The sequence below is a fragment of the Microcaecilia unicolor genome, chromosome 3 (assembly GCF_901765095.1).
Source record: "Microcaecilia unicolor chromosome 3, aMicUni1.1, whole genome shotgun sequence".
In the NCBI taxonomy this organism is placed as follows: Eukaryota; Metazoa; Chordata; class Amphibia; order Gymnophiona; family Siphonopidae; genus Microcaecilia; species Microcaecilia unicolor.
In genome coordinates, this window is record NC_044033.1 from 71841026 (window position 1) to 71859232 (window position 18207).

The 18207-nt window shown below is 46.1% G+C and overlaps 1 protein-coding gene across 1 annotated transcript in view; it reads right to left on the reverse strand.

The window, feature by feature from the left end:
- The window catches only part of CENPF (centromere protein F), a 233655-nt gene that overhangs the window by 16525 nt on the left and 198923 nt on the right, over positions 1 to 18207 (reverse strand). Inside the window, exon 14 of the mRNA XM_030196036.1 lies at positions 17783 to 17960. Coding sequence (XP_030051896.1) covers positions 17783 to 17960 — 178 coding nt within the window. The remainder of the gene's footprint in view (positions 1 to 17782; positions 17961 to 18207) is intronic.

The window sequence follows — 18207 nt, forward strand, 5'->3', positions numbered from 1 at the left end:
TGGGCGCAGAGGCTAGACCAAAGGGCAGTACGCAATACTGAAAGTGGTGAGTTCCCAGACGAAATCGAAGGTACTGTCTGTGACTTGGGAGCACCGAGATGTGAGTATAGGCATCCTTTAAGTCCAGAGAGCATAGCCAATCGTTTTCCTGAATCATGGGAAGAAGGGTGCCCAGGGAAAGCATCCTGAACTTTTCGCGAACCAGATATTTGTTCAGGCCCCTTAGGTCTAGGATGGGACGCATCCCCCTGTTTTCTTTTCCACAAGAAAGTACCTGGAATAGAATCCCAGCCCTTCCTGCCCTGGTGGAACGAGCTCCACCACATTGGCGCTGAGAAGGGCGGAGAGTTCCTCTGCAAGTACTTGCTTGTGATGGGAGCTGAAGGATTGAACTCCCGGTGGACAATTTGGAGGCAAGGATTCCAGATTGAGGGCGTATCCGGACCGGACTATTTGCAAAACCCACCTGTCGGAGGTTACAAGAGGCCACCTTTGGTGAAAAAATGTAAGCCTCCCCCCGACTGGAAGATCGTCCGGCACAGACACTTTGATGTCGGCTATGCTGCTCTGGAGCCAGTCAAAAGCCCGTCCCTTGCTTTTGCTGGGGAGCCGGAGGGGCCTGAGGCGCAAGCCGCTGACGAGAGCGAGCATGCTGGGGCCGAGTCTGAACCAGCTGCCGAGAAGCAGGAGTGTACCTAGGCCTACTAGAGGAGTAGGGAGCACTCCGTCTTCCTCCAAAAAACCTCCTAGATGAGGAGGTAGTAGCAGAAGGCGTCCAGCGGGCGAGAGAATCCATAGCATCATGATGCTTTTTGAGGGAATCAACTATGTCCTCAACCTTCTCTCCAAAAACATTGTCCCCCCGGCAAGGAACATCCGCCATACGGTGCTGGGTCTTCTGATCCAGGTCAGAAACACGCAGCCATGAGAGTCTGTGCATCACGATACCCTGAGCAGCCGCCCGGGATGCAGCATCAAAAGAATCAAAAGCTCCCCTGGCCAGGAATTTTCTGCACGCCTTCTACTGCCTGACCACCTGGTGAAAAGGCTCAGCAAGCTCAGGGGGAAGAGCTTCAACCAAGCTGGACAGTTGCTTTATCGAGTTCCGTAAGTGGATGCTGGTGTACAGCTGGTATGTCTGGATTTTGGCCGCGAGCATTCCGGCCTGATACGTACGCCTACCAAAAGAATCCAAGGTTCTAGACTTTCTGCCTGGGGGCACCGAGGCATAGTCTCTAGTACTCCTGGATCTTCTGAGACCAGAGTCCACCACCATGGAATCGTGAGGAAGCTGGGCCTTCACCATCACAGGTTCACCATGAACTCTATACTGGGATTCGGACTTCTTGCTGACCACTGGATTAGAGAGAGGACAAGACCAGTTCCGCAACATCACTTCCTGGAGTGTATTGTGCAGGGGGGCCGTTGCAACCTCTTTTGGTGGAGAAGGATAGTCCAGGACCTCGAACATCTCGGCCCTGGGCTCATCCACAGCCTCCACGGGAAAAGGAATGTCCCGAGACATTTCCCACACAAAAGATGAAAAGGAGAGACTCTCCGGTGGAGATTGTCTAACCTCAATAGGAGGAGTGGGATCAGATGGAAGCCCCTGAGAATCTTCTTCCGAAAAATATCTGGGGTCTTCCTCTTCACTCCATGAGTGCTCCTGCTCGGTGTCGGACAAGAGCTCCCGAAGAGCAGCCCAAACCTGATCCTGTCTCGACTTCGAGGCCCAATGTCCTCGTGGGGGGGGCCAAGAAGTGGACCGGTGCCTGGACTCCGGTGAAGCTTCCTCCACCGACGTCGAGGGAGAGTCCACCCGGGTGTCAGCCGACTCAGGCACCGCATGCGGTACCGAGGGCTGAGACGTCCACACAGGAGATGGACCAGACGCAGTCTCAACAGTGGGTACCGAAGGCGCAAGCACCTGCGGTACCGATGCCGATGGACGCATCATCCCTTCCAGAAGGCTTGGAAGTATGGCCCGGAGACACTCATCGAGGGCTGCCATCGGAACAAGCGGTGGGGCCGGTGCAGGGGCCGGAGCCTGTGCTAGAGTCTGCAGGGGTTCGAGAGCCGATACCTGGCTGCCAGACGGCCGACGCATCGGCACCTCCTGAATGGAGGATGAGCGATCCTCCTGGTGCCGACGCTTCTCAGGTGCCGACTCCCTCGGCTCCCCGGAGCTCCCGGTACCGTAACGGGAAAGAGACCGATGACGGCGCTTCTTAGCCTTTGCTCGACGCCCGTCATCGACACTCCTCGGTACCGATGAAGAGGACGCGGAATCCTCGCGCCTCTTCGGGGCCGGGTCCGACTCAGAGCGGTCCCGGGGGGCCTGCATAGCAGTAGGCCTCGAGACAGGTGGAGACCCACTCGATACATCGCTGCTCCCAGCGGTAACAGGCCTCTCAGCAGCCATTACCTGGACTCTCAATGCTGCTTCCCTCGACGCCGATGCCGTCGACCTCGGTACTGATGCCGATGTCGAAGGTTCGGACCGATCCGAAAAAAGTCTCTCACGCCGAGCTTCTCGAGACAGCTGGGTCCGTTTTTTCATCAATTTACACAACTTACAAGCAGCTGGTAAATGATCAGGACCCAGGCACTGAATACACCAAGCGTGAGGATCGGTCGACGAGATGGTCCGATTGCAGCGGGAACAGCGTTTGAAGCCGCTGGGAGTCCTCGATGACATCGGAGGAAAAATAGCGGCCGAAAGGCACGAAAAAAGAATTCGCCGAGCGACCTAAGCGGTCGCGAACGAAAACGAAAGAAAACTTAAAAGCGAAAATAAACTAGAAAATAAAGGAAAAATTCTCTCTTTTTTTTTTTTTTAATAAAGCACAAAAAGAAAAACGGAGCGCGTAAACGCGAGGTTAAAAAACACGCAGAGAAGTTCAAAGTCACCTCTCTTCCCGAACGCAGAGAAAAGGAAACTGAGGGAAGCGCGCGGGCGGGAAGTCACTCTCGCATGCGCGGTGCGTTGTCCCCGCGCCCGTCGCGCATCTTCTAGAACTTTTTGATTTTTCCGGAGCTCCTGGGCCGTCGCGGACGACGACCCACGTGTGGTGAGCTCCAGCCTGCTTGTCCTAGGAGAACTTTCTTTACAACATCTGTAAAATCCGCCCCTTTCTTTCCGAGCACTCTACCAAAACCCTCATCCACACCCTTGTCACCTCTCGTTTAGGCTACTGCAATCTGCTTCTTGCTGGCCTCCCACTTAGTCACCTCTCCAATCGGTTCAAAACTCTGCTGCCCATCTCGTCTTCTGCCAGGGTCGCTTTACTCATACTACCCCTCTCCTCAAGTCGCTTCACTGGCTCCCTATCCGTTTTCGTATCCTGTTCAAACTTCTTCTACTAACCTATAAATGTACTCTGCTGCTCCCCAGTATCTCTCCACACTCGTCCTTCCCTACACCCCTTCCCGTGCACTCCGCTCCATGGATAAATCCTTCTTATCTGTTCCCTTCTCCACTAATGCCAACTCCAGACTTCGCGCCTTCTGTCTCGCTGCACCCTACGCCTGGAATAAACTTCCTGAGCCCCTACGTCTTGCCCCATCCTTGGTCACCTTTAAATCTAGACTGAAAGCCCACCTCTTTAATATTGCTTTTGACTCGTAACCACTCGCCTCCACCTACCCTCCTCCTTCCTGTACACATTAATTGATTTGCTCACTTTATTTTTTGTCTATTAGATTGTAAGCTCTTTGAGCAGGGACTGTCTTTCTTCTATGTTTGTGCAGCGCTGCGTACGGCTTGTAGCGCTATAGAAATGCTAAATAGTAGTAGTAGTAGGCGGAGATAGTGCTGGGCAGACTTATACGGTCTGTGCCCTGAAGAACACAGGTACAAATCAAAGTAGGGTATACACAAAATTAGCACATATGAGTTATCTTGTTGGGCAGACTGGATGGATCGTGCAGGTCTTTTTCTGCCCTCATGTACTATGTTACTATGACCAACCACACGAGGTTTCTTGGCTTCAGAATGTTGGAGGTGCATTCTATTAAATAGGATTGGTCAGTTCCTTGAAGCACAGCCAGAGCTCAGCGTCCTGCACAGTAACGCTCAGACACCAGAGAGAGAGAGAGGGGGGAGGGGGGCCTGACACCAGAGAGAGGGGGGAGGTATCTCTGTCACACACATACTCTCTCTCTCTCTCACAGTCAATGTCTTTCACACACTCTATGTCTCACACTGTATTACATTCACTCTCTATGTGTCACACAGTCACTCACACACTCTCTTGGTCTAATACACTCAGTCTCACAGAGAGTCTGTGTCACGCACACACTGAGGCATATTTTCAAAGCACTTAGCCTTCCAAAGTTCCATAGAAACCTATGGCACTTTGGAAGGCTAAGTGCTTTGAAAATATGCCTAACTGTGTGTGAAACACACTCTCTCTCACACACGCACTTGCACACACTCTCATTCTCACACACACACTCTCTCTCACAGACGCACTCGCACCCAGACCACTCTCTCTCTCTCACACACACACTCGCACATTCACTCTCTCTCTCTCACACACAGTCACTCTCACATACACTCTCTCAAATATACACACTCCGAGGAAAACCTTGCTAGCGCCCGTTTCATTTGTGTCAGAAACGGGCCTTTTTTACTAGTATATTATATAATTGTCCACAATTGGGAGATCCAAGATCAGGAAAACAATCTCAAAGAAAATAAGAAAAACTCAAAATGGTTAATCTTACAATTCACATTTTCTGAGGGAGGAAGGTTAATCGGTAATTGCAGCCGGTACAGTGGTAACTAAAGGAAGTTGCTGCAGAGGGTTCTTCATCTGTTCTTTCAACTCCACAAACTCTTGTAATTTCTTTGGTTCAACAAATAAGTAATAAGGAAATAAAACATTTACAAGGGAATCGCACTAGGAAGGTCCCACCTAGGGCAATGATTCCTGGCTTAAAAGCCAAGAATTCACGCCTCCTAGTCTGCGATTTCCTTGATATGTCAGGAAATATATTCATCTTTGAACCCAAAAAACTATCAGCCATGTGTCGGAAATACAATTTCAAAACATTGTTCCTATCTAAATCAAAGGCGAAAGTCACTAATAATATAACTATCTGTAATTTCCAAAATGTCAGTTAAGTTCACATCTCTTTTCTCTGATAAAGAAAATTTTAAGGGAAATATAAATCACTTCAGAAACCAGAGGGTGGCTATCAAAAGGTATTTGCAAAATATCAAAGAAATATTTCTTCAACAGTTCAATAGCTGATATATAGGATGTTATGTTATAGGAAAATTTATCATTCTCAAGTTATTTTTCCTTAATTGGTTCTCCAGAAATTCCAATTTTTACAAGAAACATGGCTGTCCTTCATTACCAAATTAACTGATTTTCGTAGAGAAACCATTTCCGTAGTCAAAGTCCCTATTTTTATATCTTGGACTTCCACTTTGTTAGATAAGCATTAATATAAATTCTTTAACTTACATGTTTATTCCTGAAAAATTTTAAACATCTGAAGTAGAGAGTTATTCACTTTCTGCAGCACTTCCCATAGTACGTCCATTGTGACATTATTGGCTTCACCAGATCCAATTTCTCCACAGAAACCACTCCAGATATCTTCGGGGGTAAGAGCTCATGCTCCTATCCCCCAGTTGGTTTATTATCCGGAGTCGATGCTGCGCCAGGGGCCTCCTCAGGTCGCGTGAAAATCCTAACCCACTTCAGGCGTTTCCACTGTTGACCTCCACAGCAAAGCGTTACTGTTTCCGGGTCTTGGAGGGGTCGTGCCAGCAGGGGGACTCAAAATCACTCCCTCTCCACTGAGATTCGGCAATAAAGCCTTGCTGTTCCCCGAAGCAGGAACCGATATCCCTGATGTTATGACCCCGAATCTCTCCAAAGTAGGCTGAGAAGTGGTGGGAACCCAGCCGTGTTCGAGGAGGACAACACCACGGCTTTGCCTTTTCTCTTCCCCATTCTCTGGGGAGTGCGCCTACTTCTTCAGGTATTCTGGTGTAAAACGGGAACTCAACTAACGTACGTCCTCTCTCGACGCCATCTTGGATCCTCCAGTTTGGGACACTCTTTGCCTGGTTTCTCCTCAGAGGCCTGTCTGATATGGGTAACCCTTCAGCATAGCCCTCTGAGTCATTGAAACACGGAAGGCCCTCCACCCCTACAAGGTGGTGTCCCTTTGGAGGGGTATAGTCTCCAAATATGGCTGTAAATTACAAATGCTCCATAAATGAAGGAAATATGACCTCACAACAGTACCTACATATTTGTGCATATCAAGCAACGTATCCAGCTAAAAGCCTAAAACTATCATTTTGGGACTCACATTAAACAACACCTTCCCAAGCTTGATCTCAGGGCAAAAAAAAAAAAAAAAAGATACAGTGTGTCACTGAATCCAAAACACATCAGTGTTTAAAAACTTTCAATTTATGAATGGCTAAGCATACTACAACAGCAACCAAGCAACTAGCACAAAGCAGCTGTGGCATGCCAACCTATGTCTTGTACATGACTGGTATAAATTGGTGCATCTATGTGTACCATGCAACGTGAGCAAAGCGAAGTTACTCACCTGTAGCTGAAGTTATTCGAGGGCAGTAGAACACATTCACACAGATGGGAGGTATCATCCGACAAAGCCCAGAAAACAGACTGCACAGAATTCTGCATAGGAAATGCAGAATTCTGTGCAGTCTACAGAGGTTGGAAATTCTGACCTGCGTAGTAGTGCAGAATTATCCCAGAAATGCAGTAATGAACAAGTGGTATTGGGTTCCCTTTCCTATCAGCAGATGGAAATATGGAGCTAAAACGTCTAGCGACATCACCAGGATATAAACTGGTGCTATGCTGAAATCTTCCAGTATGCCATTGTCAAGGCAGTGTGAAAGCCACCCCAAAGCCTCATCTGTCACTGCAGCATAACTGAATTAAACAACTAACCTCTAACCGAAACTATACACAGTGAGAGAAAAGTAGAGAGACCAGGGGAGTCTTCAGGCCGCAGTCTTTCAAGGGTGGGTCCTATGGCTGTACTACATGAAAGAAAATTAAAAGGTATGACTTATTTTTACCTTATTTAGTGTTGCAGCCACACCAGTCTGGACAATTGGGATGTACCTAAGCAAAATCTCCCTGGAAGGAGGAAGACAAAGACCCCTGAATCACCACCTTGCCAAAGGTCGAGCAGTCTCTGGTTAGAACATCAAGTCAGTAATGCTTCACAAAGGGGTGAAGACACAACAAAGAGGTCATCTTATAAATATCTTTGGGCAAAGCTGTGCAGGTCTTCACTCATGAGGCTGCCCGTGACAGGCAAAATGAGCTTTGAGGCTCCTCTGAATTGGTTTGTTCCAACATAAGCTGCTTTGATCCAGCATGCTATTTGGTGTCTTAGAAGCTGCTAGACCCTTGCGAGGCCCATGGAACAGTAGAAACAAATGGTCCGAGAGACAGAGATAATTTGTTTTCCTTCAAGTAGTGTAGCAATAATTTCTCCACATTGTTTATGAAGCTTTCTGGGCTGAGCACTCGTTCCCCAGCCCTTGAACGCAGGAAGGCAAACCAGTTCATTAACATGGAATGGGGAACTCATCTTTGGCGTACAGGGCAGAAGTATAAGGATAGAGATTAACCCATCTGAAATGGAGAGAGAAAAGGACAAAGGGGAGGGGCTTCATCTGTAGTACTCCCTTCAAAAACAGAAGACACCCCTTAAACCCACTCATGAGCATTTGTTGTCCCACAAACACTATCCTCACATATATTTAGCTTCCAATCACCGTGGTACTAAAACCAATGGGGTGGGTATTGCTTTTGCATGCTCGCTCAGCCCACAGATTAAAGATATAGTCCATGATAAGCAGAGGCATTACTCTTGAAGGTTGAATAAAATCATTCCCTCCATACTTTGGTCAATTTGAATGTGCCTAACATGGACCAAAGGCCCTTTTTTGATGAACTTTACTGTTTGCTTAGAGATAAAGTGGAGTGCCATCTTATTTTGGCGCGGCATTTTAATTTGACTTTTTGATACTCAGCTAGATAACTCTGCAGCTAGGGTTCATTATGGGCAGGTGGACAGGAAAGGGCTGAGGGCTCTTTTCTCTATATGGGATGTAGTCAACCCCTGGTGATACTGGCATCCTAATGCTAAGAACTATACTTGTTACTCAGGGGTGCATGACTTTTATTCTCTAATCGATTTTTAGGTTGCGAGTCGTGAGCTTGTTTCACAGGTGGAGGATGTGGTCTGATCATGCGCCCATTTGAATGTCCATATGCTGTGGCCCACGATTTTATGGCTGGAGCTTTTGGAGGCTCAATAATGATATCCAATGAGAGAGATCTAGGCCCGTGCATTTATTTTGAAAGGCTGGCAGTATTTTGGGCAAACCCCCATGCAGTAGCGATTGGCTTTCCGCTGGGTCAACTGGATCCCAGATACAGAGTTTAAATGGTGAATGGATTATCCCAATTAGGGCAGTTGGAGGATGGTAAACTGGTGGCCTGGAAGGAGAAATTCAGGTTAGGTCCTACGAATTCATTCACTATAGGCAAGTATCAGATTTCATTCACAGGAGGGCCCTCAGAGTTGAAACAGGATGAGACTTTCTTGGAATGGGCTGTGAATGGAAGAAGTGGGCGGGGTTGTATATCTGAATTCTATCGTGCCTTGCTGCAACAGCTCTCTAACCTATTAAATACATAGAGATGTATCTGGGAGGGCCTTTTAGGATGCTCATATGACCCTAAGGATGGGGAAAAGATCTTTAAGCTGGTAGACAATGGTTATAAAATGCTGAATCAGTTTTACCTCACTCCTGCTCGCTTAAAGAATATGTATGGTCATGCCTCAGCTATCTTCTGGCGGGCCTGTGGCAGTAAGGGAACATTTGTCCATATATGGTGGACATATCCTCAAGCGGAGGCCTATTGGGACATGATTTTTGACCTAATTTCTGACATCATTGGGATGCCCCTACAGAAATCCCCCCCTCTTCCCTCCCCTTCTCATGTGCACTGTGGAATGCCCACTCGGTCTGCAACAAACTTCCCTTCACCCACGATCTCTTCATCTCTCATTCCCTTCACCTGCTTGCCCTAACTGAAACCTGGCTCTCCCCTGACGACTCTGCCTCAGTTGCGGCTCTATGCCATGGAGGCTATCTCTTCTCCCATACTCCCCGCCTAGTTGGCCGCGGAGGAGGCGTCGGGTTACTACTCTCGCCCTCCTGTAGCTTCCAACCCCTCCTCCTACCACAGTCTCACTGCTTCTCATCCTTTGAAGTCCACTCCATCCGTCTATTCTACCCGTTGCCACTCAGAGTGGCAGTCATTTACCGCCCCCCTGATAAATCCCTCCCTTCCTTCCTCACCGACTTCGATGCCTGGCTTTCTGTTTTTCTTGAACCCTCATCTCCATCCCTCATTCTCGGAGACTTCAACATACACGTTGATGACCTGTCCAACTCTCACGCTTCTAAGTTCCTCACTCTAACATCCTCCTTCAACCTCCAGCTATGTTCCACCACCCCTACTCACCGTGATGGCCATTGCCTTGACCTCGTCCTCTCCTCTTCCGGCTCACCCTCCAATTTCCACACCTCAGCTCTTCCTGTCTCTGATCATCACCTGATCACCTTCACACTTCTTCACCCTCCCCCTCAGCCCCGCCCAACATTAACCACTACTTCCAGGAATCTCCAGATTATTGACCCTCCCACCTTATCATCTAGTATTTCTAATCTCCTCCCCTCCATCATGTCCTCCGAGTCTGTTGACGAGGCTGTCTCCGCTTACAATGCCACTCTCTCCTCTGCTCTGGACACCCTTGCACCATCCACCTCCCGTCCCACAAGGCGTACTAATCCCCAGCCCTGGCTGACCCCTTGCATCCGTTACCTTCGCTCCTGCGCCCGATCTGCTGAACGCCTCTGGAGGAAATCTCGCACCCATTCAGATTTCCTTCACTACAAATTCATGCTATCCTCCTTCCAGTCCTCACTATTCCTTGCCAAACAGGACTATTACACCCAATTGACTAATTCTCTCAGCTATAACCCTCGTCGTCTCTTCGCCACCCTTAACTCCCTCCTCAAAGTGCCCTCCGCTCCCACCCCCCCGTCACTCTCTCCTCAATCACTGGCTGACTACTTCCGCGACAAGGTGCAAAAGATCAACCTTGAGTTCACTACCAAGCCACCTCCTCCTCTTCACCCTTCAACCCTCTCCCTCAACCAACCAACCCAGACCTCCTTCTCCTCCTTTCCTGATATCTCCGAGGAGGAAACCGCCTGCCTTCTTTCCTCCTCAAAATGCACCACTTGTTCCTCTGATCCCATCCCCACCAACTTACTTAACACCATCTCTCCTACTATCACCCCCTCCATCTGTCATATCCTCAACCTCTCTCTCTCCACTGCAACTGTCCCCGACACCTTCAAGCATGCTGTAGTCACGCCACTCCTCAATAAACCATCACTAGACCCTACCTGTCCCTCCAACTACCGCCCCATCTCCCTCCTACCCTTCCTCTCCAAGACACTTGAGCGCGCAGTCCACAGCCGCTGCCTTGATTTTCTCTCCTCTCATGCCATCCTTGATCCGCTTCAATCCGGTTTTCGCCCTCTTCACTCGACAGAAACAGCACTTTCTAAAGTCTGTAATGACCTGTTCCTTGCCAAATCCAGAGGCCACTACTCCATCCTCATCCTCCTGGATCTATCCGCCGCTTTTGACACTGTCAATCATGACTTACTTCTTGCCACACTGTCCTCATTTGGGTTCCAGGGCTCTGTCCTCTCCTGGTTCTCCTCCTATCTCTCCCACCGCACCTTCAAAGTTCACTCTCATGGATCTTCCTCCACCCCCATCCCCTTATCTGTTGGTGTTCCCCAGGGATCGGTCCTTGGACCCCTTCTCTTCTCAATCTACACCTCTTCCCTGGGCTCCCTGATCTCATCTCATGGTTTCCAGTATCATCTCTATGCTGATGACACCCAACTGTATCTCTCCACACCAGACATCACCGCGGAGACCCAGGCAAAGGTATCGGCCTGCTTATCCGACATTGCTGCCTGGATGTCCAACCGCCACCTGAAACTGAACATGTCCAAGACCGAGCTTATCGTCTTTCCACCAAAACCCACTTCTCCTCTTCCTCCACTTTCTATCTCAGTTGATAACACCCTCATCCTCCCCGTCTCATCTGCCCGCAACCTCGGAGTCATCTTTGACTCCTCTCTCTCCTTCTCTGCGCATATCCAGCAGATAGCCAAGACCTGTCGCTTCTTCCTCTTTAACATCAGCAAAATTCGCCCTTTCCTCTCTGAACACACCACCCGAACTCTCGTCCACGCTCTCATTACCTCTCGCCTGGACTACTGCAACTTACTCCTCACCGGCCTCCCACTTAGCCATCTATCCCCCCTTCAGTCTGTTCAGAACTCTGCTGCACGTCTCATATTCCGCCAGAACCGATATACTCATATCACCCCTCTCTTCAGGTCACTTCACTGGCTTCCGATCGGATACCGCATTCAATTCAAGCTTCTCCTTCTTACCTACAAATGCACTCAGTCTGCTGCCCCTCACTACCTCTCTACCCTAATTTCCCTTTACGTTCCCGCCCGTAACCTCCGTTCACAGGATAAATCCCTCCTCTCAGTACCCTTCTCCACCACCGCCAACTCCAGGCTCCGCTCATTCTGCCTCGCCTCACCCTATGCTTGGAACAACCTTCCTGAACCCTTACGCCAAGCCCCCTCCCTGCCCGTCTTCAAGTCTTTGCTTAAAGCCCACCTCTTCAATGCTGCGTTCGGCACCTAACCCTTACCGTTCAGTGAATCCAGACTGCCCCAATTTGACTGCCCCTATCGGACCGACCGTTCACTTGTCTATTAGATTGTAAGCTCTTTGAGCAGGGACTGTCTCTCTTTGTTAAATTGTACAGCGCTGCGTAACCCTAGTATCGCTCTAGAAATGTTAAGTAGTAGTAGTAGTATGTGGTCTCCTCCATGTTAAGCCAGCAGAGCTCCACGGAAAATATAAGTACATAAGTATTGCCATACTGGGAAAGACCAAAGGTCCATCAAGCCCAGCATCCTGTTTCCAACAGTGGCCAATCCAGGTCACAAATACCTGGCAAGATCTAAAAAAATTACAAAACATTTTATACTAATTATCCCAGAAATAGTATATTTTCCCCAAGTCCATTTAATAATGGTCTATGGACTTTTCCTTTGGGAAGCCGTCCAAACCTTCTTTAAACTCCGCTAAGCTAACCGCCCTTACCACATTCTCTGGCAATGAATTCCAGAGTTTAATTACAAGTTGAGTGAAGAAAGATTTTCTCCGATTCGTTTTAAATTTACTACATTGTACCTTCATCGCATGCCCCCTAGTCCTAGTATTTTTGGAAAGCGTAAACAGACGCTTCACATCTACCTGTTCAACCCCACTCATTATTTTATAGACCTCTATCCTATCTCCATTCAGCCGCCTTTTCTCCAAGCTGAAGAGCCATAGCCGCTTTAGCCTTTCCTCATAGGGAAGTCTTCCCATTCCCTTTATCATTTCATCGCCCTTCTCTGCACCTTTTCTAATTCCACTATATCCTTTTTCAGATGCGGCAACCAGAATTGAACACAATATTCAAGGTGCGGTCGCACCATGGAGCGATACAAAGGCATTATAACATCCTCATTTTTGTTTTCCATTCCTTTCCTAATAATACCTAACATTCTATTTGCTTTCTTAGCCGCAGCAGCACACTGAGCAGAAGGTTTCAACGTATGATCGACGACAACACCTAGATCCCTTTCTTGGTCCGTGATTCCTAAAGTGGAACCTTGCATGACATAGCTATAATTCAGGTTCATCTTTCCCACATGCATCACTTTGCACTTGCTCACATTAAACATCATCTGCCATTTAGACGCCCAGTCTCCCAGTCTTGTAAGGTCCTCTTGTAATTTTTCACAATCCTCTCGCGATTTAACGACTTTGAGTAACTTTGTGTCATCAGCAAATTTAATTACCTCTCTAGTTACTCCCATCTTTAGGTCATTTATAAATATGTTAAAAAGCAGCGGTCCCAGTACAGAGCCCTGGGGAACCCCACTAACTACCCTTCTCCATTGAGAATACTGACCATTTAACCCTACTCTCTGTTTTCTTTTAACCAGTTTTTAATCCACAATAGAACACTACCTCTTATCCCATGACTCTCCAAATTCATCTGCAGTCTTTCATGAGGTACTTTGTCAAATGCCTTCTGAAAATCCAGATACACAATATCAACCGGCTCACTTTTAACCACGTTTGTTCACCCCTTCAAAGAAATGTAGTAGATTGGTGAGGCAAGATTTCCCTTCACCAAATCCATGTTGACTTTGTCTCTTTAATCCATGCTTTTGAATATGCTCTGTAATTTTGTTCTTAATAATAGTCTCTACCATTTTGCCCGGCACAGATGTCAGACTCACCAGTCTATAATTTCCCGGATCTCCTCTGGAACCTTTTTTAAAAATCGGCGTTACATTGGCCACCCTCCAATCTTCCGGTACCACGCTCGATTTTAAGGATAAATTACATATTACTAACAATAGCTCTGCAAGCTCATTTTTCAGTTTTATCAGTACTCTGGGATGAATACCATCCAGTCCAGGAGATTTGCTACTCTTCAATTTGTAGAGCTGCCCCATTAAATTTCTCCAACTCATCAGCTTCAAATACCATTTCTGGCACCGGTATCCTACCCAAATCTTCTTCGGTGAAGGCCGAAGCAAAGAATTCATTTAATCTCTCCGCTACAGCTTTGTCTTCCCTGTTCGCCCCTTTTACTCTTCGATCATCTAGCGGTCCAACCAATTCTTTTGCCGGCTTCCTGTTTTTAATATTCCTAAAAAAAAATTTTTATTATGTGTTTTTGCCTCCAAAGCTATCTTTTTTTCGAAGTCCCTCTTATCAGCGCTTTGCATTTGACTTGACATTCCTTATGCTGTTTCTTATTATTTTCAGTTGGTTCCTTCCTCCATTTTCTGAAGGATTTTCTTTTAGCTCTAATAGCTTCCTTCGCCTCACTTTTTAACCACACCGGCTGTCGTTTGGTCTTCCGTCCTCCTTTTTTATTATGTGGAATATATTTGGCCTGGGCTTCCAGGATGGTGTTTTTGAACAGCATCCACACCTGATATAAATGTGTACATTAAACCTTTCATGTTATTACTGCTGCTCTGCTGTTGCTGGCTGTGTCATGGAAGAAACCCTTCTTGTCATCTCATTTGCAGGTGTTGGCTAAAGTGAACTTTTTTTGCAGATATCTCGTCTTACAGCACTTTGCCAGAATCGCTTGAACTTTCCGAATATGGGGTCCTTATGTCAAATGGAAAGAATGGATAGCTGCTAAATTTACCTTGTTTTCTGAACTCTATTATGGTCTATTACCCTGTCATCTTTGAAGCTGGTTGTAGCACTTGGGGGGGGGGGGGGGGGGGGAGGTACTTATCCCCAATGTTGCTTGTTCTCTTGTACCTAAGAGTGAAGGTGTAAAAAATTGCAGGAAGACCTTAGGAAATTGTAAGACTGGGCATCCAAATAGTAGGTGAAATGTAATGTGAACAAATGTAAAGTGATACACATTGGGAAAAATAATCCAAATCGTAGTTACCTGATGTTAGGGTCAACCTAAGGTCAGTACCAAAGAAAAAGATTTAGGTGTCACTGTAGACAATACGCTGAAACCTTCTGCCCCTTCTGCCCAGTATACGGCGGCGAACAAAAAAGCAAAGAGGATGCTAGGAATTATTAGGGAAAGATGGTAAATAAGACCAAGAATACTATGATGCCTCTGTATTGCTCCACTGTGCAATCTCACCTTGAATATTGCGTTCAGTTCTGGTCACTGTATTTCAAAAAAGTTATAACAGAATTTGAAAAGGTTCAAAGAAGAGCAACCAAAATGATAAAGAGGATGGAATCCCTCTCATATGAGGAAAAGCTAAAGAGGTTAGGGCTCTTCAGCTATGAAAAGAGATGGCCGAGGGGAGATATGATTAAGGTCTACAAAATCCTGAGTGGTGCAGAACAAGTAGAAGTGAATCTATTTTTTATTATTTTTAAAAGTATAAAGACTAGGGAACACTCAGTGAAGTTATATGGAAATACTTTTAAAACAAATAGGAGGAAATATGTTTTTCACTCAACGAATAGTTAAGCTCTGGAACTCATTACTGGCTGATGTGGTAACAGTGGTTAGCCACTGTTACAGTGGCTAACCCAATCAACAGTGGTAACCCAATCTGGGTTTAGGATTGGATAAGTTCCTGGAGGCAAAGTCCAAAGACTCCTATTGAGATAGATATGGTTAAGCCACTGATAGTCTGGGATTGGTAGCATGGAATGTTGCTACTAGTTGGTTTCTTCCAGGTACTTGTGAACCGGTTTGGCCACTGTTGGAAACAGGATACTGGGCTAGATGGATCATTGGCCTGACCCATTATGGCTACTCTTATATTCTTAAGGAGATGAGGATGGTTTCTGAATTCAAGAAATCATGGGACAAGAACAGAAGATTCTGAGGGAGAGAAGGGATTATAGAGCTTAGTGACTGATGTGATGGGCAGACTGGATAGGCCATACAGTTTTGACTTGCCATTGTTTTCTATGTTTCTGTGTGTCCCCGGTATGTCCTTCTGATTAGCTTATATACTTGTTTTATGTAATACAGGTGCAGTTGGCTGGAAATGGATTGGGTCTGTATTATTGCCTAAAATATTTGGTCAAGCTATTACAAAAGAAAAAAAATCCCTCTTAAGTATTAAAACTAAAAGAACCTTTGAGATTTTGGAAGCTATGAAATGGAGGACAATTTTCAGAGTCATTCACCCCATATAAAGAGAAATGCCTGAAAACTACCCCCTTGGAATGGCTAGATAGTATGCATACAGTTCACAATGCACACATTTAGCTGCATTAAAAACAAGTACCTAGTAGGCACTTCTCAAGGAAAACTATACACATGGTATTTTCTTTTGTAAACTTGTTTATGTGGCTACCTAGTGACAAAAGTGCCCATAGAATTTGCACCTATTTTGTCTGCAGCTAGAGGAAAATTGTGCACAAAATGCAAGTTTTTATCTGATACAGACGCAGTTGGCTGGAAATGGATTGGGTCTGTATTATTGCCTATGGTGTATAGACCCGCCTAGCGCATCCCAGGATACACTGGGCAGGGCTGGGCGCCGCCATTTTGCAACGTCGCAGGAAGAGGAGGGAGGCAGGCTACCCTCCCTCCTCCAACACACAAGGTAGGGAGGTAGGGGGGGACTGGACCACCAGGGACCCCTTGCTGGGGGACTAGGGGGGGCTGGAGACCCACCAGATCTCCAGCCCTCCATGAATCTGGGGGGGGGGGGGGGGGGGATCATCAGGGGGACAGGAGGTCTGCCGGACTTCCAGCCCCCATTGCTTGGGGTAGGGGTAGTTGGGGTAGAAAAAGTTTTTTTAATGAGACCTGCAAGAAGTTTAATAAAGTTATAAAGGCTGGAAAGAGGTTTTCCGGGACCAGTGATTGATTTGTCACGAAAAGTACTTATTTTAAGGCACAAAAAATCTTTGTGTTTTCTGAGGTCCTTTCCTCCTGACATGTGGACAGTTGTGTGTATCGGAGTTGAACCAAGTTAGTGTGCATATTTTTCCACAACTAGAGTTTGTTTGTAACATGACAGCAGACACATTCACAAAGAGGTCAGCATTCAGCCAAGCTGCTTCTGCTTAAAGATGTCCAGATATCGAAGTGTATTTTCGTACATCTTACATTTTAAGTCAGACCACTGAATATGTGGTGCTAAACTTAAAACGAACAAATTTACTCTCCTTCTCCTCTCTCCCCAAACACCTTACGATATCTTTTGGGTGAGCACCAAGATATCCAAGGCAAACGTTATATGCTTTCCAGCTCAAAAGGTTGAAACAGGAACAATTTATGTGGTGTATTTTGAAGTTAACCGCATTACTTTTGCAGTGTATGTATGGATGCCTGTTCTGGTGTGTGCATGAAATGTTTGAATAACTGTCTATACTTATGGCTATGATTTCTGAACATGCATCATCATTAAAGGACAGGCTTTTAAATGCCCAGCTGGGTAAATATGGTAATCTCATCTTTGTTAAATGTTTAGACATATCCATCTCTTTTGTAGAAGTTTGTCTTTGAAATACTAGTAATAACAAAATCAAGTGCATGCAACTATGGAATGCACTACCAAATGCCATAAAAACAATGCACGACCTGGCAGCCTTCCGGAAATTACTAAAGACCAACCTGTTCAAAAAGACATACCATAATGAGCCTTCATAAATGACTTGACATCAAAACTCTACCAGAACCAGACAAAATCGAACTCTCTATACCTGTTTGCTTCAATCAATTTTTCACTAATGAACGTTAAAGCATTATCCCCTTATCTCTCACGCCTGAAATGAACTGTTTATCTAACTTTTAATTTATTTCAACATTTATGAACTTTAATGTAATACTACTTTGTATTTCTCATTCCGGAAATGGCGATCGCCATTATGGCATAATGTAAGCCACACTGAGCCTGCAAAAAGGTGGGAAAATGCGGGATACAAATGCAATAAATAAATAATCAGTTTGAATATTGACATCAGCAACTATCAGGCCCAGAACATATATGAGACCATATTCATATTCAACTGTGATAGGTTCTGGTACTGCAGATCCTTCCAAAATTATTACATACCTTTATTATGCTTTTTCTGCAAATCTGTCAATAATTCTGCTTGCTCCACAGTACGTTTCTGTAGTATTTCTTTCTCCTGTTCTAGTTGTTTACATGATTGTATCCACAACTCCAGGTTACTAAGGCCAGTTTCATTTTCTTTTGTCAGCTGTAGAACTGTAGTTTTAAGATCGTTGACCTACAAAAGATTAGGTTCATTTTACAGGATTAAACTTCCTGAGCCCCTACGTCTTACCCCATCCTTGGCCACCTTTAAATCTAGACTGAAAGCCCACCTCTTTAACATTGCTTTTGACACGTAACCACTTGCCTCCACCTACCCTCCTCTCCTCCTTCCTGTACACATTAATTGATTTGATTTGCTTACTTTATTTTTTGTCTATTAGATTGTAAGCTCTTTGAGCATGGACTGTCTTTCTTCTATG